The sequence below is a fragment of the Amyelois transitella genome, chromosome 13, assembly GCF_032362555.1.
Source record: "Amyelois transitella isolate CPQ chromosome 13, ilAmyTran1.1, whole genome shotgun sequence".
Lineage (NCBI taxonomy): Eukaryota > Metazoa > Arthropoda > Insecta > Lepidoptera > Pyralidae > Amyelois > Amyelois transitella.
In genome coordinates this window covers 564,971-591,308 of record NC_083516.1, presented here as the reverse complement: position 1 = coordinate 591,308, position 26,338 = coordinate 564,971, and the positions used below count along the sequence as shown (strand labels likewise).

Here is a 26,338-nt window from a genome sequence, read left to right as displayed (position 1 = left end):
CTAGAATCTAGTATAGAATTGTAGTAAAGTTTTAAACAAAAGTATACTCTTGTAACCACACAATAGAAACCTATTTACTAATTTTATTGGACAGATAAACTTACCGACCGCCTGATTTATATGGATACCTCGTCCGTCATAGTAACACATCATTCCTCCTTCTAGAGACCTCAATCCTTTTCTGTCATCTCGCTATTGAAGGACGAGATATCATTTCTATTGTTATGTTTCCACGAGCATGTATGCTGATTCCTAAACAAAATATAACATACTAGCTGTGCCCGCGACTTCGTCCGTGTGGTATAGTTATTTTGGGCATCATTGAAGCTCTATCAGGATGAATAATTTTTCCCGTTTTTTTAGCATATTCCATTATTTCTTTGCTCCTTATAGTCGCAGCGTGATGTTATATAGCCTAAAGCCTTCCTCAATAAATGGTCTATTCAACGCAAAAATAATTTTTCAATTCGAACCAGTAATTCCTGAGATTAGCGCGTTCAAACACACAAACTCTTCAGCTTTATTAAATTAGTATAGATAATCACGACACTAACCCTTGCGGGGTAGACAGAGCCAACAGTCATCAAAATAGGCCACGCAAAGCCAATCAGCTCAATTTTATATAAAACTTTATTGCACAAAAAAATGTACATAGGGCGGACTTAATGCCGTTTGGCATTCTCTTCCAGTCTATGAGCTGACTAAACAGAAAAACTTTAAGTTGGTGGTGCGATAAAGTGCACATGCATACTGCAAAATACATACATTACAATAGATTAGCTGAGTAAAAGATTTAATTTACTATTGAAAAGGCACACATATTTAATCATCTAATTATATAAAAGAGGACATTGAATGGACTGACTGACTCATCGCACAGCCCAAACCGCAGTGTCCACAGCCCAAACCGCAGTGTCTAGAGTAATTTGAAATTGGGTGCACCAGCAGAGGATTTCCCAAAATTCTTACGGTAAAAAAAGTAGCTGGATCGTTTTACGTAGGTGAAGTCGCGGGCGTATTCTTGTAAATTTATATCACAAAATTTATATGCACGAAACAAGAAACTTAGATCATTGTTTAAGAATGCCTATGCAGTCATTGTCAGAATTTCTAATTTCTGAGCAGCTCTCGCAGCTTTGTCTATTCTGTAGGTCTTGAAATAAAATGGACTTATTAGACTAGTTATCCCGGATCGTGGACAAAAAGGCGCACCCCGGGCTCCCATCCAGAAAGGTAAGGATGTTGATTACCAGTTGCTGAGTACCAGGGGAAGATATTAGTAATTAAATTTGGGAAGTATTGTACGAGTCCACGAACAAATCTTATTAATCAAAGCCACCGGACACGATCGATCTGTTTTCTTAAAAACGAGCCAAAGAACAATGGATGCTTTACGCATACAACCGCTACGAGGAAACAACTGCTACCACATTCATATACCTCTATTATCCGCTATAAATACCAACAACCATGTTCTTAAACAGACCAGCTGTTATAGATGATTTTGGTTTGATTTTCAGAAATTGATTGGAATTTATGATGGTAAAAGTAAAACTGCACTTGCTTAAATATAACACTGAACTGTAATAACTGATTAAGGTAGTTTGACAATACAATTAAGATCAATAATTAGGCTATGAACTAAAATGAACTGATAATTTCATAATGATACGCCTTTTTAAACAACATCTGACATAACATTCTATTTTTGTTTTTCTTTTTTTCTAAGTGGCCAGTTTCAGTCACGAATATTTTGAAGTAGCATCTTCTGGTTACATTACACTGCTTTTTTCAGTAGGGTATATTCTCATAGAAATTTAAATAAATGACATATTTTTTTTGTGTTTTGACCATTGGTTTTGACAAAATGTGACTAACTACCTATTGTAAACGAAACTAATTATACATTTAAATAATATATATCTATGTACCTACTTAAGTTAATCTCCCTTCTATCCATATACTTCTGAAGAGGAGTCCAGGTTGCGTCTTTGCAACATAATCCGTAATTTGTCCTTGTCTTACAAAATAAACTTTGTGGTACCTTCCTAACCCACTCCAAGACCGTGGTCGTAAGCTAACCTCGAGGTCAAATTTTTCTGTGTGCTGACGTCAACTTTGATACATTTTAAAATCATTACATGACTAATGTTACCTTGATTTGAAGCATTTCTTAAAATTTTTCCTTATTCATTCTATTAACGTATCTTGATTAACTTGAGGACTTTTGGCAAAAGGTCAGGTCAAGAGTACCCGACCCCAACGATTATGAGCATAGATGAAGCGAAAGTAATAATGCAAGGATCGTGACAAGTGAAAAGATGTAGTTTTTTCCTAAAGGAATATTTACTTTTTCAGAAGGAAGGAAAGATGATTTTATGTATCATTTTAATATCCCCCCACTTAAGGTGTTCTGCTCTTGGTTTTTTAGCATCGAGTCCTCCCATTGTGCCCTACATTATATTTGTACCATAAAGTACAATATTGATTCCAGGTTGAAGGCATAGAGACTGACGACAGCCACCGGCGCGCTGACGGCGAGGGCGCAGACCCCACGTGGAAGCCCGAGGGCGGGGGCGAGGGCGCGGCGCGGGCGCGCGCCCGGCTCGACGCGGGTGGCGCACACGCAGGTCTTCTGGGAGGCAGCCCGCTTACTTTGCTGCAGGGGATCATACCTGGTAAGCCTTAATAATACATATTATCATGAAGGCAGTTTACCAAGGGAATAGGGTTCCTAAGTTCCACATGTATATATTTTCCTTGCTTTCTACGCGCTCATTATTCTCTCCATACATTTTCCTTAATGGACCATGTCCACCATGGATCCAATATGAGTTAGGTTTACCTGCAAAGGCTGCGGAGGTCAGAAGGGGATCGCTTCGTGTAAAAACCTGACTCAGACGATCCAGGATCCATGGTCAAACAAATACCCTGGGCTCCTCTCCAGAGTGGTGAGGATGCAACCGGGACTAAAGCCAGGAGGAAGAAGAAGATTTTCCTCTGTGGAGTATTTCCAATTGTATTTTTAACTGTTTGCTTTATTGGGCTTAGATTTTATGATCTTCAGTTTGACTGACGACCCACCCTGAGAATTTCATAGAGTCAACTCGTATAGAGTTGGCCTGATTTTCAGTTCTTTTTTTTGCAGTGAAATACCTAGCTATCCCTTTATTTTTATGGGTTTTGGCGCGGGCTGAAGCTCTAGATTTGTTTTTTTGTGAATCAAGTAAATTTACAAGTAGAAGGCACTAAATGAGTATATATTTTTGTCTCTGTCGCAGGTACGAAATGGTGCGGGACGGGAGACATAGCAGCCGACTACCACGACCTCGGCGCTGATCGCCGACTAGACCGGTGTTGTCGGACCCACGACCTTTGCCCCACCAAGGTAGATATAATCACCCAGGCTTTTCTATCGTGTCAAAATATGCCGTGTGGTTCCCGGCACAAAAAAATAAAGAATAGGACCACTCCATCTCTTTCCCATGGATGTCGTAAAAGGCGACTAATGGATAGGCTTATAAACTTGGGATTCTTAATTTAGGCGATGGGCTAGCAACCTGTCACTATTTGAATCTGAACGTGGCCTATCGGTCTTTTCAAGATTAGTGGCTCTGTCTACCTCGCAAGGGATAAAGACGTGACTATATGTATGTATGTCAAAATATTGATATCATGTTATGAGATTTGTATTTTTCGTACATATTATGTCCCCTAGAATTGACATATATTTTTTTTGTGAAGAATTAATGCAGTGTATCGTCTACACGATTCATTATAAAAGTCTCAATTAGCTGATGTAGTCCACTTAATTTAGGTGATAGGCTAGCAAACTGTCAACCGATCTCTGAATCTCAGTTCCATCATTGATTGTGGCCTTCGAGTTTTGCGACATTGGTTCCGTTTACCCCGTAAGAGATAAAGGTCACTAAAAAAATAAGACAAGGTCTCAATTTGACCATACGTTTTATTCCAGGTGCGTGCGTTCTCCCAACGGTACAACTTGACCAACAACTCGTTATACAGCAAGTCCCATTGCACCTGCGACGACATGCTCTTCGACTGCCTGAAGAGCACCAACACGTCGGCCTCCCACCTCATGGGCCACATCTACTTCAACCTGGTCCAAGTACCCTGTCTCGAAGACCTGCCCGACGGCAGAAAATTCAGAGACGCGAAACAAGGCTTCTAGCGACATCTAGCGGCGAATAGCTCAATTACGATCAGCGCCATCTAGTGCACAGATTTGTTGATATTTTTGCATTTAAATTCACTTTTTATCTTGTAAATAATATTCTATTATGTGTATTTAGTATTCTTAAAAATTTAACTATCGTTAGACATTAAACTGTGATATGTCTGTGCCTTATGTGTTAGACGATGGCGCTATAAAAATGTTTGACAAATATTGTGTGTTATTTTTAAGAGATTAATTTATTTGTTGCAATAACTCGTCATTTTATGACAAAATAATTTCACTAATTTGTTTTAATTACTAAATATTTCACGGTAAAAGACAAAGAGTTTTGTAATAACTTAGATAATATTAGTATTGTGAACTTGAATGTGAATTAGATAATACCAAATAAATTTATTTATTTTAAGAATTGTTTATCTTTTTCTTGCTCCACTCTCCCTCACTTAGCATTTTGATTCTAAATTTAATATCAGTTTTGAAGATTGCCAGTTTTACATGCTATCTTAACAATTCATCACCATTATATGGGAATACATGTTGAGTAAACTAAACAGCGACTTTAAGACAAAGGGATTCCTTTTGAATTTTGGGCTGAACACTAGATTCCCACTGTCCTACGCACTTACATTGCATCCAAAAAAACAGTGATGTTGTAGTTCACTTGTAATACTCACCTCACTTTGAGCGATCGATAGGATTTTGATAGTCTACTGTAAATTATTTAATGACAATAGAATAGAATAGAATAGAATAGAATAGATTTATTTTCAAAATTGGATACAAGGTATCACTTATTGACGTCACATAACTTAAATCTAATTATAACTACTACCGCTTCCAAAGCGCATGTGTAGAAGAAGCGGCGGAACAAACTACACTGCAGCATTTTCACAGGACGTCAATTTACAAATATAGATCTCTTAAATCTAAATCGTGGACGAATGCACATTGTCTACATTAAAAAACATGTATGAATGTAGAACTGATCATGTCAATACGAATATTTCGTCAAATAAAATAAATATAAAATAAAATATGTACATACTGTACAAATTATGTCCAGATCATGTCAAAAATACACAAGCATTTAAGAGGCCATTATGTCCAGCTCGGGCCACACATGTTTATCATTAATATAATCATCCGTGCTGTAATAGGCTTTGCTACAAAGCTCAACTTTAATATACTGTTTGAATTTTCTATCATTCATTTCAAGAACACTTTTTGGTAATTTATTATAAAATCTTATACAATTAATAAGAAATGATTTCCCTACCTTAGCCAGCCGATGTGCTGGGATCGACAACTTGTAATTGTTCCGCAGTGATCTACTAGTACATTCACCTACTTTTTTGAAAGAGTCTAAGTTTTTCCTAACATGCATGATGTTATCGAATATGTATTGGGAGGGCAAAGTTAAAATATTTAGGTTTTTGAAAAAATCTCTAAGGGAATCTCTTTGTTTAAGACCGTAGATATATCGAATTGCCCTTTTTTGTAAAATGAAAATAGTTTGTATGTCTGCTGCTGATCCCCAAAGCAGTAGACCATATGACATTAAACTATGAAAATAACTAAAATATACTAGCTTAGCAGTTGCCACATCCGTCAAATGCCTAATACGACGAATAGCGTATGCTGCAGAACTAAGCCTTTTAGAAAGTTTTAAAATGTGAGCATGCCATTTCAAATTTGAATCTAATGTTATTCCTAAGAAAGTAGTACTATCAACAAAATCTAATCTTTTACTATTTATACTAATATCCACATTTGCCTGCCGCACATTGGGAAGTGTAAACTTAATACATTGGGTCTTATTTGCATTTAACAGTAAGTTGTTGATTGTAAACCAGTTAGAGATGGCGGCTAAAGTGCTATTCACATCATCACAGATTTCGCTACGGCGGTTCATTTTAAAAATTAGTGACGTATCATCTGCAAACAACACGATGCCACTCTGTTTCTCAATCATGCAAGGCAGGTCGTTGATATATATCAGAAAGAGAAAAGGTCCCAAAATAGAACCTTGCGGTACCCCAATTTTTACCGTCGCTCCTTTCGATTTTGTATTATTTAAATCTACCGTCTGTAATCTATCACTAAGATATGATTTAATTAGTTCAACGGCAGCAGTATCGAACCCGTAATGAGCGAGCTTGAGCAGAAGAGTTCTATGATCTACGCAATCAAATGCTTTGGTCAGATCGCAAAACACTCCGATGGCATCCTGTGAGTCTTCCCATGCATTGAGAATATGAGTGACAAGAGCCACACCTGCATCTGTTGTACATTTCCCCTCAGTAAAGCCGTATTGCTGACTATGAAATAATTTATTAGACTTAAAGTAACGCTGCATTTGATTAAGCATGATTCTCTCGAACACCTTGCTCAAAATTGGTAAAATTGAGATTGGTCTATAATTACCAGGATCTGATTTTTCACCTTTCTTGAATAATGGAATTAGTTTACTATACTTCATTAAATTTGGAAATATCCCTTGGTCAACACAATTATTGAATATATAAGCTAAGTCCCCAGCTATAATATTTATAATATGACATATCACAACAACCGACATACCCCAATAATCCTCAGACTTTTTCAGATTAAGTTCTTTAAAGGTATTAATAATGTCAGTAGGGTCAATATTTAAGAATTTAAATTTGGAACTGCAAATGCTGACATTATTTTTAAGTAGAATTTCAGCTTCATTAGGGCATGAGTCAATATTAGAAGTTAATTCCAACGGTATATTTGTAAAAAAAATGTTCAAATAAATTTACTATTTCTGTTGTAGAGGTAATTTTCCTATCATTAAATTTAATTTCATTAATATTGTCTTTAAAATTACTTCTACCAGTTTCCTTGTTTATAACACTCCAGGTTTCCTTTGTTTTGTTAGGAGCATTACTTATTTTGTTTTTAATGAACAAAGATTTTGCATGTAGACATACTTTTTTGAAAATTTTTGAATAATTCCTAACATGGTCTACGAAGCCGCTTTCAAATCGATACTGTTTTTGGGCATATAAATCGTACAAAGTCTTTCTACTTTTGTAGATGCCAACAGTAGCCCATTCATTGAATTTAAAGTTATTATTGCATTTCCGTTTCTTTTGTATAAATGTTTTAGAGTACGCGTCTGAAATGGTAGTAAATAACTTATTATAATGACCATTAGGATCGCTGCCCGTGTAAGTTACTGCGCAAATTTTATTCTCTAAAGAACTTGTAAATTTATTGATTTTATGGGCTGTGATAGGTCTGCACATAATTAATCCATCACGTGTACTACGTTTAGTGGAAAAGGTAACTAATTGACCGCAGTGATCAGAGGGTAATTTACTAAATACATTTTTATTATTTGGTTTTTGTTCACTAAAAACATTATCAATACATTTAGCAGATGTGGCAGTGAAGCGGGTTGGTTCCAAGAAGGCATTATCTAAGTTAAAACATTTAAATAGGTTAAGAAACTGTATTGTCACTGTGGAGCTAACTAATATGTCAATGTTAAAATCACCGCAAACAATTACTTTCTTATTACTTTTTGTCGCTACTATTAGAACTTCCTCCATTACATTCAGGAAATCCATAATACTACTGTTGGGTGGACTATAAATACAAATAACAATGTGTTCCTCAAGCTCGGCACAAGATACCTCAACACAGCGCTCAAGAGAAAGTCTGACTATGTCATGGCGCTCCTTACAGCGATGACCATTTTTAACATATATTACTGAACCGCCTCTGATTGCAGACCCTCTCCTGAAGCAGCTTACCGCATTAAAATTGTTAAGACTGGGCATCAGCTCACCCTCCAAGATCCAATGCTCAGTCAAACACACCATATTAACATCCATTTTTTCATTAAATAGATCTATAATAAGTTCTTTGCCAGGAAGGCCCTGTATATTTTGGTGTACAATTTTTAATTCATTTGTCCTTCCTTTTGTCCTGTGGTTTAGTTTAAACCACATGTAGCGTCCACAGAATCATCATTACAAAAATTTGATGATTCTGTCGATTTTGTCAGATTTTGTAAACAATGTAGTTTACCACAATGTAAACTCGTCCATTCTTTTATGTTATTTGCTATCAAAGTAGCAATTCTTTTTTTATAAAGTCGAGAAAGATAAATATTATCTTTAGTCAAAAAACAATTTTTTATGAACAAATTTGTATCAAAAAATACAAACTTGTCATGACGACATGACATATTATGAACAATATTGTTCATCAAATGAATAAATTTATTCTTCTTTGGCGTCTGACAACTTATATAGGGATTTTGGACAATTTCGAGGCTGATCCAAAATAATATTATATTAAAAGTTGAGTACCGGTAAAACAAAACCCAATTTCAAGACAGGTAGGTATTTCTCCAGTCGGTTAAAAATTGTGGTCTACTCCTTAATAGATGGCGCTAACTGAAAATTCCAGCTATTTGTAATTAAGTTCTTTTGTTATTAAAATTGTATTGCTTGTATTTAGATTGACAGACTTCGCAGTAATTTTAATTAAATATCACTCTGACAAAAACAGAGTTCTACTAATTTATTACTCACGGTCACGGTCACGTCACAGCACAGCAAAGTTTTGTCAATGTCAAACTGAAATATGATGTCAGCCAATTTTCCATGAATGATTTCATGATTGCGTTATTATTTTCATCTTACTCCGTTCGTTATCAATGCTGGAAAGCTGTAAACGCCTATGATCATGTCTGTGGCCCCTGGAATGCGTTTCATCCATATATAAACTGAATATCGGCCTAACGGCCTTCGTGCGCAAGATGTCTAACGACACAGCGGAAGCTTCCAAAGGTACGTTTTTTTGCTAGATTGTCGTCTAAATTAGGCTTTAAACGTTTTCTCGAGGAAGTCATGGTGTTGTCTTTTTCAAGCCGAGGTCATGGGGGAGCTCACGGACTCGCCAGTGGACCAAACACGACGGGAATTGGAGGAAGAATTTAACGTACAGCGAGCCAAAATGAAAGAGTTGTTCTTGCAAAAGGAAGGTTTGTTTTGGCATCTAAAGGTGCTGGTTTTGGAGTAAAGGGCCTCATGTTCGTGATTCAGTAGCATGTATCTAACAATTAATGAGTAGTTCTTTGCTGTTAACATTTGAGCTATCAGTAACGATCATATCATCATGTTGATTGTACAATTCTGTCGGTAATGTGTGAGGGTTCGCTTTGTTATTTTCACCAGACTGATAGGTTTTATCCAATAGATTGCTTATAGTTTTGCTGATAAATTTGTTAACAAGTAAATTTAATTTCAAAGAAATACCCTTAAAAATTGCATAGTTAATCGATTCTCTCTCTAAAATTCATTTCCTAACTCAATTTATGTATGTCAATAAATTTTTAAGTTTTAACAATTTCAATCTAAAATCTGGGGGCACGGTAGTGCCCCCGCCAATACGAGTTGGCAACATTTAACATGAAATGTTTTTGTGGGATTAAGCTTTCCAGAAAAACTTGTTTATCAAGTCTTTGTGGAAAATCAGTCACACAAGAACTGAGATAGTTATGATAAAAATATTTTTTATCCAAAAGAAGTTATCTATTTATAAATAATACGAGTATTAAATAACTAATTACATTAATAAAATAAAGGTATGTTTCATACACATTTACATTTAATACCCATATTATTTAAAAATAGAATAATGCAACTCAAAAGGTTAAAATCAGTTAAGTAGTTATCTATCCTCCATCATTCTCGAGTAACTGCAGAATAATTATTAGCCATCTTGTGCTAGCCAAATTTAATAGCGTAGCAAAGTGATGTCCTTGTGAATTTACTTTTTAATGTATGTTTTCTCAAATTAATTACACTAATGTTGTCAAATCAAGTCAGAGGCAATTTCATATCAACTGTTCTTTTTACTGCAATACCAGTTTAAAAATCCTGTTATATGTGGGAATTTGTGGAAAAAGAAGCCTACTTTTTAATTTTGCAGGTCTACTACAGTCTTTCTATGTGTCATATTAAAATTGCTCCAATCAGTTGATCAAATACTAGATTACTCGCGGGGTTTCGTTCCCGTGGGAATATCCAGAAAAAGTCTCATGTTACTCCTAAAAATCTGTTGAATCTCTGTCCTAGATTTCATTAAAATCAATACATACATTTTGAGTATATTTGTTTGAAACAAAAATTCAATTCTTTTTGTCTACTTGATGTATAAGTATTGATGACATACCATTGCAGAGGACATGCGGAAGATGATACAAGAGAAGGAGCAGCTCCAATCGGAGGTGGTCAGCCTGCGGGAGGAGCTGACTCAGCTGCAGACGCTCAGTCAGAACCAGCGCAGTGAGATTGAGAACCTTCAGCTGCTGGTCAGCGGTCAGTGTTTATTTTTTATATTAATATATACATACATATGGTCACGTCTATATCCCTTGCGGGGAAGACAGAGCCAACAGTCTTGAAAAGACTGATATGTCACGTTCAGCTATTTGGCTTAATGATAGAATTGAGATTCAAATAGCGACAGGTTGCTAGCTCATCGCCTAAAAAAAAGAATCCCAAGTTTGTAAACCTTAGTCTTTTACGACATCCATGGGAAAGAGATGGAGTGGTCCAATTCTTTTCTGTATTGGTGCCGGGAATCACACGGCATATTTATGTATAAAGAACACAATACAAGTCAAGTATATATTAAAATATTACATACATTCACAAAATCACGCCTCTTTCCTCTTTCTTTAAAATACTAATTTATACTTAATAATATAATTAACTTATTTTTAAATGGAAACAATTAATAAGCTAAAAAATAACAAGAAGAAATAATATCATAATTAATACAAAACACGTTATTGCACAAGTGATTTTTTAAGTGACATGCACTGTATGCTATCAAACTTTTGCACGCAATATAATGTTATCAAATCAACAAATAATATAAATGGGTTCTGATTATAAAAGCGCTCTAATTAAATGTATAAATTAATTAATTTAAAAATGTTTCATTATATTAAATCAGTTTGTTGCTGGCTGGCTCGAATTTGAGTACTAATGCTCCATTTTTGTTCGCTATGGGGTCGCCAGGGTATGTGCAAAAATATGTACTATTTATAAATTAAAATGGTATTGTTGCGAGTAGACGGAATAGACCACTGCATTGCAGAGAGGAGTGTTGGGACTGTACTGTAGGATTTATGGAATTTTCAAATCAAAGTATCGTGTTACCAGCATAAAAATCTCAATTAGGTATAGGATTCTGATTATAAAAATCTGAATACTATTGTAAGGCAGGCTTTCAGCTACTTTAAAAAGATGAAAAAGATTAAATTTAGTTTGAACACTAAACCTGTTTTCTTTTTAAACCAAATGCAATATCGCAAAAAACTATGCTAATTACCGATAAAACACTGTCTCATGTGGGCTTTTATCTAATAAATCTGCTGTTTCCTTCTACAGAGACCCTAGAGGCGTCTTCGTCAGGGTCGGAGGAGGTGCGGCGGCTGCAGCAGAGGAACCTCGAGCTGGAACACCAGCTCAGACAGCAGCAACAACAACAGGTAATTTGGGCTTAAATAACATACATACATATAATTACGTCTATATCCCTTTGCGGGTTAGACAGAGCCAACAGTCTTGTAAAGACTGATAGGCCACGCTCAGCTATTTGACTTTAATTGAGATTCAAATAGTGACATGTTGCTAGCCCGTCGCCTAAAAAAGAATCCCAATTTTGTAAGCCTATCCCTTAGTCGCCTTTTACGACATCCATAGGAAAGAGATGGAGTGGTCCCATTATTTTTTGTATTGGTGCCGGGAACCACACGGCTGAAATAATGATCCTTAAATCGCCTTTCACGACATCCATGGGAAAGAAATGGAGTGGTCCGATTCTTTTTCTATTGGCGCCGGGAACCACACGGCACTCTTCTTAATTGGTTACTCATTACTGAGTATCGGGACTCCTGACTCTGTCAACCAACAGTTTCCACTGGCTGCGACCCGTCGCTTGGTGTAGCGCGGCGCTGATCGGAGTTTCCAACCTCTCAGAGATCAGATCCTACCATCGCTTTGGACTACGGCCTCTAGGCCTTTTCCCCTCCACTTTTCCCGTCACCATCAGACGTTCCAAATTGTCATGGCACTCATGGCACTCCATTTTGACGACTGAAAGCCCTCGTTCAGCTGTATGGCTTAATGATGGAATTAGGATTCAAATAGTGTCAGGTTGCAAGCTCATCGCCTATGAAAAGAATCCCAAGTCCATTTCAGCCTTTCCCTTGATCCCCTTTTACAATCCAACTGGCTCACACAATTTTTTTTTTTTCATTATAAAACCAAGAGTATTAACGCAGGATTATTTTATCACTAGCTGTGCCCGCGACTCTGTCCGCGTGGAATAGTTATTTTGGGCATCATTGAAGCCTCCAAGGATGAATAAATTTCCCCGTTTTTTTTCACATTTTCCATTATTTCTTCGCTCCTAATAGTTGCAGCGTTATGTTATATAACCTAAAGCCTTCCTCGATAAGTGGCCTATTCAACGCAAAAAGAATTTTTCAATTCCTACCATTAGTTCCTGAGATTAGCGCGTTCAAACAAACAAACTTTTCAGCTTTATAATATTAGTATAGATTTCCAACTGCTGTCAATATGACATAGTTACCGGCAAAGAAATTATGTGTTTTCGACATCCACATGTGGTGTTTCAATATCAGCTGCGCATACATTAGTTGATATACTTACATGTACATTATCGACGAATTTACATATCGTTAACACGGTTTTCCCTTCAACAGTAATTGTAACCAAGTAGTTAATGCAAGAATTTGTTACAATACACTTTTCTGTTCTTAAAATATATTCACGTCTTTATTGTTTATTTTCACATTTATTTTATTTAAAAAAATTTATATCATAGTTATCTGCAAACCATTTTATTTTATTTTATGCCTAGCACTGCCTCTCGAAACCTTTTTTTTCTTTCTTTTACGCGCACTTACAGTAATATGCGTTAATAAGTTTACATCCAATAAAAAGCTTCACACGAAAATAAATTCTGGACTTTCTATAAATTTAAATCTTTCTTAATTAGAAATCAGTTCTAGGCTTAGGAGTTATGCGTTTGAGTCTGGGGTCCATTGGCTTGGAAAATAATAAATAGTAAGCTAGAAACTTATTCGCCACTACTGATACTTTTTCACTATTATTACCTAGACAAAGTATTACCTTATTTATAAAAATATCAAATTCAATTTTTTTTATTTATTGTTATGGGACACTTCAATTTCACTGGATAATTGTCAAGATATATGACATTTATCCAATTTCACAACTTTGGTTGTTGTGAAATAAATAATTAAAACTAAGTTTACTGTTAATTATAAAGCGATAATGAAGTGTCCCATAATAATGAATAAAAGATTTGAATTTGACTTCCAAAACGTCAGTACACAAGAAGCGGTAACAAACTGCACTTCACCATTGTCTTGAACGTATCAATCAATTGTGCCTATGATTCATAATTTGCACGCGTTAACACAACCGTGCCGTGTCGCGCATGCCGCCTAACATGCAGGCGTTGTTGTGCTCGCTGCAGGAGGTGTCGCTGGCGCCCGCCACGTTCGTGCGCACGCTCGCGCGCAAGCTCGGCGGCGACGCCGACGACCAGGCCAGTAAGAAGGTGAGTCGTGTTATAAATTAATATCCGATGAAACAAGAACTTTCACAAATACTGTATGATAACATGTTGTCCATCTAAGGTTGCATCCGGCTCGAAGGACCACATGGAAAGATGATGAGTTTTCTTGGGTAATTGTTAGGAATATAGAGTCAAACAAATTGTGGAAAGGTGCAAAAACTGTATTGTGACTGATTCAATCTTTACGAAAACTACATTGACAACATCATTACGTTTGACGTTTTGTATTATAAAAAAGTAAGTTTAATAGACAACATGTTTGTTTATTTGTTATATCTTTATTGTACATACGTAAGAGCACAAAGTGCCGTGTGGTTCGTGGCACCAATAAAGAAAAGAATAAGATCACGCTCATGACGCCTATTCGCGTGGAGACTGATGGGCCACGTTCAGCTGTTAAGCTCAACAATTGAGTTGAGATGCGAATGGTGACAGATTGTTAGCCCATCTCACCCAGATGAATCCCAAGTTTTGAGCCTATCAATTAGTCGCCTTTTACGACATCCGCGGGAAAGAGACGGAGTGGTCCTATTTTTTCTTTTCTATGGTGCCGGACACCACACGGCACACAAATCGGCAACAGCTTATCATATTTCATTTAGTAATAAAACTTTATAAGTCAATAATTAGTATCAATAAATAGTATATATTCTAGCGTGTATACTATTTATAATATCAATAGTATACACGCCAGAATGATGATGATGAGGAGATTTGTTTGTGAACAGCAAAGCTCTGAAGAGGGCGAGCTGAGGTCCATCATTCAGCCGCTCAACGACGAGATAGCGGCGCTGAAGACCAAACTCAGAGACACGGACACCCAGCTACAGGAAGCATTGGTGAGTTTGTAGCTGCAAAGTTTACTTGAAATGCTGCAGTGTAGTTCGTTCCGCCGTTTCTACAACGCTTCGGTAGCGTCACATACATACATACACGGTCACGTCCTTGCGGGGTAGACAGAGCCAACAGTCTTGATAAGACTGATAGGCCACGTTCAGCTGTTTGGCTTGGTGATAGAATTGAGATTGAAATAGTGATAGGTTGCTAGCCCATCGCCTAAAAGAAGAATCCCAAGTTTATAAGCCTACCCCTTAGTCGCCTTTTACGACATCCATGAGAGAAAGATGAAGTGGTCCTATTCTTTTTTCTATTGGTGCCGGTAATCACACGGCACTTCTTTTGTTCATTATTTCGCTATATACGTTCTGCAGCTAAGCACATTCATATTAATTGATGTTACATTGTTTTAATCGCAGAAATTCGCAGCGACAAATAGTCCAGCATCCAGTGCGCCTGGTGGGGAGAAGAGTGAAAAATTGGAGGGTAAGTTATACTAGTATAACTAGACTATAGTATAACTAGGCGTTTGACCTCATACTCACCTCTTTGGAGAGTATCCCGAGGTCACAATTTGTCAATGATTCGGGTTAATACAAATAGTAGCTTTCGGTATATTTTAAAATTTGTAAAAACAATTGTTTGTAAATAAAATCTTTGAATATATGTATAAATAAAGTAACTGTCCCGGCAAACGTTGTTTTGCCATATAAATATTTTTTAAGTCATTTCTAGTTAAAAAAAATAACTATAATTTAACTTAAAAAAATATTAATTAAGGGTGGACAACCCTTATCACTAAGAGGTATGAAAAATAGATGTTGGCCGTTTCTCAGACCTACTCAATATGTTCACAAAATTTCATGAGAATCGGTTAAGCCGTTACGGAGGAGTACGGGAACTAACATTGTGACACGAGAATTTTATATATAAGATATATGTATATGGGACAAATTACATCGATTGAATTAGCCTCGAAATGACTTTGAGACTTGGGCCACAAGATACTAACTCAACGATACTATATTTTATAATAAATACTTAAAAAGATAAACATCCAACACCCAGGCCAATCAGAGAAAATTCGTTTCTCATCATGAGACGAAGACGGTCAAATAATCAATGGCATGTTGTAAAAAAAAAGTTGATTTGAATGTGACGGCTTTTACGTTACGGCAAACAAATATATATATATATATGTACGTACATGTTATATACTTTGCATTTTATTTTATATGTAGGTACTGCGCCAATCGCCTTTTTATTTTAATTTCCTCCCACCCTAAGGTTGACTGGAAGAAATTGCTTTAGCGATAAGTCCGCCTTTGTACCTCATTACCTGTGTTTTTTTTTCTGTTTTTCTTCTTCTTATGGTAATAAAGAGTCTATATATATATATATATATATATATATATATATATATATATATGTGTATGTATGTGTTTGTAGAGAGCGCGTCGGGTTGCGACATGTGCGTGAACTACGAGAAGCAGCTGGTGAGCGAGCAGGCGCGCGCCGACGCCGCTCGCGAGCGCGCTGGCGGGCTCGAGCGAGCGCTCAAACTGGTACATACATACATATTATATAAAAAAAAATCAAAATTTTTATTCATTATTATAGGATACTTCATATCGCTTAATAATTTTTAAAAACGTAGGTATGGTTTAACAACATTGGTTGACGTCAAATAAATCACTTAAAACTAAGTGTTTACTGCCGCTTCCAAGGCGTCAGTGCAGAAGAAGCGGTAACAAACTGTACTGCAGCATTTTCTAATCACGCCTATATCCCTTGCGGGGTAGACAGAGCCAACAGTCTTGATATGACTGAATGGCCACGTTCAGCTGTTTGGCTTAACGATAGAATTGAGATTCAACTAGTGACAGGCTGCTAGCGCATCGCCTAAAAAAGAATCCCAAGTTTGTAAGCTTATCCCTTAATCGCCTTTTGCGACATCCATGGGAAAGAGATGGAGTGGTCCTATTCTTTTTTTGTATTGGTGCCGGGAACCACACGGCACGTTTGATATGTCTTTATTTTATATTTGATATGTATTATTCAATTTTACATACATACATACCATCACGCCTTTTTCCCATTGGGATAGGCAGAGACTATGGATTTCCACTTGCTACGATCCTTACAGACCTCTTCCGCTACCTCTACACTCATTACTCTTTTCATGCATATTCGACGATTACGGGTACAATTTTACATGCATACATATGATAACGTCTATATTTCTTGCGGGATAGACAAAGCCAATAGTCTTGAAATGACTGAATGGCCACGTTCGGCTGTTTGGCTCAATGATAGAATTGAGATTCAAACAGTGACAGGTTGCTAACCCATCGCCTAAAAGAAGAATCTAATTCTAATTTATAAGCCTATCCCTTAGTCGCCTTTTACAACATCCATGGGCATGAGACCACACGGCACAATTCAATTTTTGCCTAAAACAAATTAGTAGTTAAAGAATAGGACCACACCACCTCTCTCTCGTTCGTTTGAAGGCTACAAAAGAACTCAATCCCAACTTCATAAGCGTATCCTTTACTGCCGTGTGATTCCCGGCACAAATACAAAAATAATAGGACCACACCACCTCTTTCTCAATTGTTTAAAGGCTACAGAAGAACTAGAAGGTGTGCGTTCGCTCCACGACGAGACGATTGGGGCTTGGCGGGACGAGCGGGCGGCCTCCCAGCACCAGCTGGAAGCCCTGCGGGACGCCGTGGAGGAGGCCCGGGCTGCGCTGGCGGCCAGGGTCGCCGCGGCCAGCCAGCACACCAAGCAGGCCCTGGAACACGTCACCCAGCTGACCGTGCAGAGGGAAACCCTGCAGAAGCAGCTGGAGGCGTAAGTGTAGCGCTGGAAATCTGGGCTTTTAACTAACTAGATTTAGACCAATCAGAACTATTACCATAGTGGGTCAGGGTGACCGCTTACCAACAAACAGGTCTTAGAACATACATAATGGTCACGTCTATATCCCTTGTGGGCTAGACAGAGCCAACATACATACATACATAAAATCACGCCTCTTTCCCGGAGGGGTAGGCAGAGACTACCTCTTTCCACTTGTCACGATCTCTGCATACTTCCTTCGCTTCATCCACATTCATAGCTCTCTTCATGCAAGCTCGGCGGTTTCGAGTACTTTTGACCTGATTCTTTACTAATTTGATCAAGATACGTTCGTCTAGGTCTTCCCACTCCGACCTTTCCCTCCACACTCTCCTTGTATATCTGCTTAGTCAACCTGTTTTCATTCATCCTCTCCACATGACCGAACCACCTTAACATACCCTTTTCTATTCCTGTAACTACAGCTTCTTTCACATCACAACATTCCCTTATCACGCTGTTCCTTATCCGGTCGCTCAATTTCACACCCAACATACTCCTTAACGCTCTCATTTCTCTCTGAAGAATTTCGTTAACCTTAGTACCTACAAGTCTAATCAATTCTAAATATGTATTAATGTTTGTTCACAGATTAGAACAAGACAACGAGATGTTGAAGGGTTCCTACATAAAGAAGGCTATAGAATTACAAAACGAAATCATTAATCTGCCTGATAACGTAGAGGTAGGTATAACTTGTTTCAATAAATAAACGAATATGTGTGGTTCTACGATCCGGGACTTCAGAATGGGACCACTCCATCTTAATCCCATGGATGTCGTGAAAGGCGACTAAAGGATAGGCTTATAAACTTGGGATTCCTCTTTTAGGCGATGGGCTAGCAACCTGTCACTATTTGAATCTCAATTCTATCATTAATCCAAATAGCTGAACGTGGCCATTCAGTCTGTTCAAAACTGTTGGCTCTGTCTACCCCGCAATGGAAATAGACGTGACCATATGTATGTATGTATGTACGTCAACTTCACAACTATCCAAACTTAGAATAGAATGTGGACGTGAGAATACATTGTTCAGATTAATTTATTTGTATGAGATTTTAATAATAAATCATTTTTTTTTATGAATTTCCAATTTTAAATAAATTTATGTACAGAGTGTACTGAATTTCGATTTAGGTTCAAATCAAACTACAAATCATTACGAGGTTCCTGTGCCAAGCTCAAGCCAGACGTTTTTATCATTCAGATAATCATCAGTCCTTAAATAAGCCTTCTCACAAAGTACTTTCTTTACATACTCTTTGAAGTTTTGGTTAGGCATATCAAGTACAGACTCCGGCAACTTATTATAAAATTGTATACAGTTCCCCATAAATGATTTACTAACTTTGCTAAGCCTTTGATACAGCATGACTAATTTATGTTTATTACGTAAATTTCTTTCAGTTATGACACTAACTTATAAACAAGCCTAGTGTTGCTACATCTGTCAATTGTCGGATCCTTCTAACAGCATAAGCGGCAGAGTTAAGTCTATTGGGAAGTTTAGAAATATGAGCACCCAGCTTTGCATCTATTATAATTCCTAAAAACTTTGTATTTTCAACAAATTCTAATTTCTTTCCTTCCAGTATTATGTCAGAATTGGCCTGTTTTACGTTTGGAAGGGTAAATTCAATGCATTGGGTCTTATTAGCTTTTGAAAGAAGATTGTTGGTTGAGAACCAGATAGATATGGCTTACAGTATATTATTAACCGAACTTACATTTTCGTTATGGCGATCTAATTTAAATATTAAAGAAATGTCATCGGCAAACGGCACTATACCAGCCTGTTTTTCCACCATAAAAGGCAGGTCGTTGACATATACCAAGAAGAGGAATGGTCCTAAAATTGAGCCCTGAGGAACACCCATTGTGACGCTTGATCCGCTTGACTTTACTCCATTAATATCTACATTTTGAAGCCTATCAGTCAAATAGGATACCATTAGTTCAATTCATTTTTGGTCAAACCCATACTGACGAAGATTGTGCAAAAGTGTCTGATGATCTACGCAATCAAATGCTTTAGAGAGATCGCAAAAGACTCCAACTGAACCTTGTGAACTCTCCCACGCGTCATAGATTAGAGTAACAACTGCTTCTCCTGCATCAGTGGTGGACTCCCCGGCCTAATGTAGCCCATTCACTGAACTGTAATCTATTACGAATTTTGACTACGATTTGTTTCTGCTTGAACCTATTTTGAATATTCAGCAGAAATTATATTAAATAAATTGTTATAATGTTCATTAGGATTATTTACAGTATATGTCAATGTATTTAGTTTATATGCAATGTGTTTTTTTAAATACGGTATTCTAATAGTTTTTTGGAAGAAAGAGATCAACACATAATTTTATCATTATTTCAATTGTTTAAGGACTCTTTCTCAAAGGAAACATATTGACCGGTATGATCCGAGGGCAATTTGTGAATAATAGATATTATATATAGATTACTGCAAAAAAAAAATATCCAGTCACTTGGCAGATGTAGACGTTATTCGTTGGTTGGTTAAAAAAAAAACATTCTAAATTATAAGATTTAAAAAAATTAATAAATTGTATTATATAGCAGTTGATTTAACTAAAATGTCTATGTTAAAATCACCACAAACAATTAATTTTTTATTACATTTTGAGGTAACATGCAACACCTAATCCATTATTTTTAAAAATTGTTTAATTTCACTGTTTGAAAGACTGTGACACACAAACAATTATATGATGTTCTAGCTCGGCACAGGTCACTTCGGCACACCGCTGAATCAATCAATCAATTTATTTGTCAAACATAGGTACAAAGTTACAGTTGTTGAATAATAATACGATCACATTTCACTATGTCTTGCTGTTTAAAGCATACAAATATTAAAGGTGTGAACAGGTGGACTTGATGCCACAAGGCATTCCCCGGCAGTGGAACCTTCTCGTATCCCCCGCAGGAGCTGCAGGAGCTGGTGCTGGTGGCGCGCGAGCAGCTGATCTGCAGCCAGCTGGGGCGCGAGCGCGCGGCCGGCGTGGAGCGCGCGCTGCGCGGCGACCTGCGCGAGGGGGCGCGGCGCGCGCGCGAGCTGCACGCCAACCTCACCGCGCTGCGCGACGACCTGCGCCGCGCCAGGCGAGTCGTATACACTGACGATGTTTTGTTGAGCGGTAGAGCGCGGAGGTCCCGGGTTCGAATCCCGGTCAGGGCGTGATGAGGAATGAACTTTTTGTAATTGGCCTGGGGCTTGGATGTTTATCTATTTATTATTTATTATAAAATAAAGTACCGTTGAGTTAGTAGCTCGTAACACAAGTCTCGAACTTACTTCGAGGCTAACTCAATCTGTGTAATTTGTCCCGTATATATTTTCACTACATAGTATAAAACAAAGTCGCTATTTTAGTCTGTTTGTCTGTATGCTTAAATCTTTAAAATTACGCAACGGATTTTGATGCGGTTTTTTGTAACAGGTAGAGTGATTCAAAAGGAAGATTTTTATGTATAATTTTTTCCGAATTTTGCACCCGTGCGAAGCCGGGCGGGTCGCTAGTTTATTATAAAAAATATATATATAATTACTCGTATAAATTCAAAACAATTGATGTAGCTGATCATTGCATTAATGAAGAAGAAGAATAATGATCGTTTTTTTATTATTATTAACAGAGAACAGTTGGAAGAATCCGAGTCGGAGCGGTCGCAAATGGGCGAGCTGGGCGACAAACTGCGACACTCCAACGACATGATCGAGAACTTGCTGGAAGACAAGGTATGTGTGTGTTTTTTTTCATACATACATATGGTCACGTCTAAATACCTTTCGGGGTAGACAGCGCCAACAGTCTTGAAAAGACTGAATGGCCACGTCCAGCTATTTGGCTTAATGATAGAATTGAGATTCAAATAGTGACAGGCCATTTATCGAGGAAGGCTTTAGGCTATATGACATCACCCTGCAACTATTAGGAGCGAAGAAATAATGGAAAGTGTGAAAAAACGGGGAAAATTATTCATCCTTGAAGGCTTTAATGATGCCCAAAATAACTATTCCACGCGGACGAAGTCGCGGGCACAGCGAGTTTTTAATAAAAGAAAAATGGTGATTGTCAATTGTTAATGTTCACAACAATGATTTAAGACGAATTGAAGTAAGGTTTATTTTTGTGTTTTAAGTATTTTATTATAGTTCATCTTTTTTTTTACCAACATACATTATTTTATTTTTACATCCCGGCTTAATCATCAAACATTTGGTCCTTCGAGCCGGATTGAACTGTGGTTATACCATCAATACATAATTATGCTTTAACATGTCTTTTTTTTCTATTTCAAAGAAAAATCAATAATCTAAATTTGTATTGTTCATTGGTCACGTTTCAGAAACGTCTTCAGTCTGAAGCGAGCGAGCTACGGTCGCGCGTGTCAGCGCTGCAACAGGAGTTGGACAACAGTGAGAAGGTACAACAGGACTTCGTGAGGCTGTCGCAGTCGCTGCAGGTCTGTATATCAGATCACGTCTATATCCCTTACGGGGTAGACAGAGTCTTGTAATGACTGATACGCCACCTTCAGCTGTCTGGCTTTAAGATAGAATTGAGATTCGAATAGTGATGGGTTGCTAGACCATCGTTTAAAAGAAGAATCCCAAGTTTGTATCACTTATCTCACTTAGTCGCCTTATACGACATCCATGAGAGAGTGATGGGGTGGTCCTATTATTTTTTGTATTGGTGCCGGGTACCACACGGTACTTATTATATAAATAATATATAATAATTAATGTCAATGTATATATGTAATTTAGTGCTATGTGATTCCCGGCACCAATAGAAAAAAGATAAGTGACCGGTTGCTAGACCAACCAACCAAAAAACCCTCAAAAACTACGTCACACGCTTTATTTAAGACCAATACTACAAAAAGAAATTAAAACTAAACATGTAAATGTTGTGTCGTTGACCTCTGAATCTTACGCGTCGCTTTTCCGCCGGCCGGGGTGATATTACGTATTTAGGATCGTGGATTTTGATACTTTTATTTTTTTTCGTACTTTCTGAAATATGAACCGATATTTTTCTTTTAACGTTTTTAAATATCCTTTAAATGAGTACACTTCACAGTTAAATTTATGCAGTTGAATTAAAAGTCACCCTGTATAATGTCACTGTATGTTTTGTCATCATCTATTCTTGAATATAAAGATGTACACTGCACTCCATGTTTATAATATTTAATAATAGGGAAGAAGTTATAACAACCAACAAACTTCAGATACCTTGTATGCAATTTTGAAAATAAATCTATTCTATTTTATTGTATATAAACAGGTACAACTGCAACGCATCCGCGAGGCGGACACGGAAGTGCGGTGGCAGCATGAAGAGGACGTCAGCGAGTGCCCCTCGTGCCACGTCAACCTGCCCAATGTTAAAAAGAAGGTACTATAATATGTCGAATGTTTTTTATTTTCTATTTATTTTATACTAGCGACCCCCGCCCCGGCTTCGCACGGGTGCAAAATTCGGAAAAAATTATACATAAAAACCTTCCTCTTGAATCACTCTACCTGTTACAAAAGACCGCATCAAAATCCGTTGCGTAATTTTAAATATTTAAGCATACAGACAAACAGACTAAAATAGCGTTACCCGGCACCAATACAAAAAAGAATAGGACCACTCCATATCTTTCCCGTTGATGTCGTAAAAGGCGACTAAGGGATAGGCTTACAAAATTGGGATTCTTTTTTAGGCGATGGGCTAGCAACCTGTCACTATTTGAATCTCGATTCTATTGTTAAGCCCAATAGCTGGACGTGGCCATTCAGTCTTTTCAAGACCAAGTGACCATATGTATGTATGTATGTTTTATTTTCGGACGCGTCAGTTCTACTATTATACAGGGTGACATTTAAAACAACTGCATCCTTTTAAACATAGACTATAGCCATGCTTCTGAGCCGTTTGAGCCTATTTTTATTTAAATTAAACGTCATCATTTTCACATTTAAAAAACCCTCATAAACTACGTCACACGCTTAAATACAGACCAATACTACAAAAAGAAATTAAAACTAAACACGTAAATAAATGTCTGAAAAAAAAAATATTTTTCTAGTATTAAGATCAAGTAAAGTACAGAGTTGTCGAGATCGCTCAGCTGTATGAATTGTGATATGACGTATTTAGGATCGTGGATTTTGATACTTTTATTTTTTTTCGTATTTTCTGAGATATGAACGGATATTTTTCTTTTAACGTTTTTAAATATCCTTTAGATGAGTACACTTAACAGTTAAATTTATGCAGTTGAATTAAAAGTCACCCTGTATATCGTCGGTTTGCAGGTGCACTGCCGCCACTGCGGGCGCATCTTCTGCGGCGCGTGCGTCGCGCACAGCGTGGCCAGCGGGCCGCGCGGGGCGCCGGCGCGCGTGTGCGCCGTGTGCCGCACGCTGCTGCAGCCGCACACGGCGCCCTACTTCAGCACGGAGCCGCCGCACTCGCCCGACTAGAGCACGGCGCCGTGTGCGCCGTGTGCCGCACGCTGCTGCAGCCGCACACGGCGCCCTACTTCAGCACGGAGCCGCCGCACTCGCCCGACTAGAGCACGGCGCCGTGTGCGCCGTGTGCCGCACGCTGCTGCAGCCGCACACGGCGCCCTACTTCAGCACGGAGCCGCCGCACTCGCCCGACTAGAGCACGGCGCCGTGTGCGCCGTGTGCCGCACGCTGCTGCAGCCGCACACGGCGCCCTACTTCAGCACGGAGCCGCCGCACTCGCCCGACTAGAGCACGGCGCCGTGTGCGCCGTGTGCCGCACGCTGCTGCAGCCGCACACGGCGCCCTACTTCAGCACGGAGCCGCCGCACTCGCCCGACTAGAGCACGGCGCCGTGTGCGCCGTGTGCCGCACGCTGCTGCAGCCGCACACGGCGCCCTACTTCAGCACGGAGCCGCCGCACTCGCCCGACTAGAGCACGGCGCCGTGTGCGCCGTGTGCCGCACGCTGCTGCAGCCGCACACGGCGCCCTACTTCAGCACGGAGCCGCCGCACTCGCCCGACTAGAGCACGGCGCCGTGTGCGCCGTGTGCCGCACGCTGCTGCAGCCGCACACGGCGCCCTACTTCAGCACGGAGCCGCCGCACTCGCCCGACTAGAGCACGGCGCCGTGTGCGCCGTGTGCCGCACGCTGCTGCAGCCGCACACGGCGCCCTACTTCAGCACGGAGCCGCCGCACTCGCCCGACTAGAGCACGGCGCCGTGTGCGCCGTGTGCCGCACGCTGCTGCAGCCGCACACGGCGCCCTACTTCAGCACGGAGCCGCCGCACTCGCCCGACTAGAGCACGGCGCCGTGTGCGCCGTGTGCCGCACGCTGCTGCAGCCGCACACGGCGCCCTACTTCAGCACGGAGCCGCCGCACTCGCCCGACTAGAGCACGGCGCCGTGTGCGCCGTGTGCCGCACGCTGCTGCAGCCGCACACGGCGCCCTACTTCAGCACGGAGCCGCCGCACTCGCCCGACTAGAGCACGGCGTAACTGTGTTGACCAGATAGAGAGAGAGATAGAAAACAATGTTCATTTGGTACAAAATACAAATTTAAATGTGACAGTTTTTATCCGAATAATGTACCAGAAAGGTCTACGCTCGGCAAATGTCACAGTGTAATCTCTCATTTTGTGCCTGAATGCGTTTATCAGTACTGAGTCATTACACGTCGGATTAAAATCTATTCGAAACATGTAATATTCTGTGACACTAGTGTTAATAAGAGTTCACGCGCGCCTGTTCCCTGCTCTTATATAGTTCCATATTGAGCCAACACATACACCAAATTAAATACTGACGTTTGACGCTGGATTATACTAAAATACTAAGACATCATACAGCGGCCTTAAGCATTGAGCTGCTATACACGCCAGATGAAATAAAATGCAAGAAATGTACTGAAGATAAACATTTACTACGCAAAATATGTCTCACACGACGACCAAATTGAACGTCAGTTTTATGCGTCGGGTTTCGTGTGTTGAACGATGGGTCACTATACCCGAAACGTGTCACACTGTGCGGCTTAGTGGCATTGGCATGAAATATAAATGACATAGGACTACAAACATAAAAAATTTACCCTTTTTGGTGTATGGTGAATTGATTAATGGCCCTATTGAACCTATACCCGACTTTCATAATTTAAAATTCAATTAAAGTTGAATGCAACAGTAATATAAAGTAAGATGAAAAAGAAAAGAAATGGCAGATGTCAACTTTTCATTATCATCTTAGAATATATATAGTTCTGAAGTTATAAACTTACAAGGCTCAAGAAAGATTTCTATATATATATATAAATTGTACCTAAATGTGTAGTGAATATGTGGACAGTGTCATTGTCTGAGTAAAGTGTGTTTTGTGGAGACTAGACATAAGGAGACATTGACTGCAAAACTTAAACAGTGCTGTCACCAAAATAGAAAAATAAAATGTTAGCATCAATTGTGTAAGTGGATATTATATAATTACTGAATTAGCATCAACAGTGTATGTGTATAAGTAGGAAAAATTGGAGTATGCTTGTGTAAAACAAAAATTATTCATTCATATGGAAATTTTGAAAATTTCTTTCTTAGCAAAAGGTTGCATCATTAAATTATCCGCATGACAAATTTCGGCCCGGTAGCTCCAGAACTTTGGACTGTGAGTTGATTGATCAGTAAT

At 38.7% G+C, this 26,338-nt stretch overlaps 2 protein-coding genes across 8 annotated transcripts in view; both read left to right on the top strand.

Annotated features, from left to right (window-relative positions):
- The window catches only part of LOC106133170 (uncharacterized), a 28,023-nt gene extending 23,480 nt beyond the window's left edge, over window positions 1–4,543 (top strand). The window contains exons 3-5 of one of the 2 annotated variants that reach the window (XM_013332807.2): window positions 2,495–2,678; window positions 3,282–3,388; window positions 3,977–4,543. In XM_013332807.2, the coding sequence (XP_013188261.1) occupies window positions 2,495–2,678; window positions 3,282–3,388; window positions 3,977–4,192 (507 nt within the window). In that variant the 3' untranslated portion in view covers window positions 4,193–4,543. The remainder of the gene's footprint in view (window positions 1–2,494; window positions 2,679–3,281; window positions 3,389–3,976) is intronic. The other variant, XM_013332806.2, reaches the window with a different exon arrangement.
- Window positions 4,544–8,823: 4,280 nt separating this feature from the next.
- LOC106133156 (rab GTPase-binding effector protein 1) lies at window positions 8,824–25,228 on the top strand. 6 transcript variants are annotated; one of them, XM_060947528.1, is made up of 15 exons: window positions 8,824–9,024; window positions 9,105–9,218; window positions 10,420–10,557; window positions 11,638–11,738; window positions 13,778–13,861; window positions 14,608–14,718; window positions 15,133–15,202; window positions 16,166–16,281; window positions 17,343–17,575; window positions 18,215–18,308; window positions 20,577–20,752; window positions 21,287–21,389; window positions 22,001–22,117; window positions 22,948–23,058; window positions 23,967–25,228. In XM_060947528.1, exons 1-15 carry the CDS (start codon window positions 8,994–8,996, stop codon window positions 24,132–24,134), a joined length of 1,767 nt encoding a protein of 588 aa, XP_060803511.1. In that variant the 5' UTR covers window positions 8,824–8,993; the 3' UTR covers window positions 24,135–25,228. The 6 variants fall into 6 exon arrangements, with proteins under 6 accessions (XP_060803511.1, XP_060803510.1, XP_060803509.1 ...); XM_060947527.1 differs by having other exon boundaries at window positions 13,757–13,861; window positions 15,136–15,202; XM_060947526.1 differs by having other exon boundaries at window positions 13,757–13,861.
- Window positions 25,229–26,338: the final 1,110 nt, after the last annotated feature.

Coding starts and splice junctions, on each gene's coding strand:
- LOC106133156 (XM_060947526.1), top strand. CDS start 8,994: ATGTCTAACGACACAGCGGAAGCTTCCAAAG. Junction 9,025..9,104: donor CACAGCGGAAGCTTCCAAAG/GTACGTTTTTTT, acceptor GTCTTTTTCAAG/CCGAGGTCATGGGGGAGCTC. Junction 20,753..21,286: donor GACGACCTGCGCCGCGCCAG/GCGAGTCGTATA, acceptor TATTATTAACAG/AGAACAGTTGGAAGAATCCG.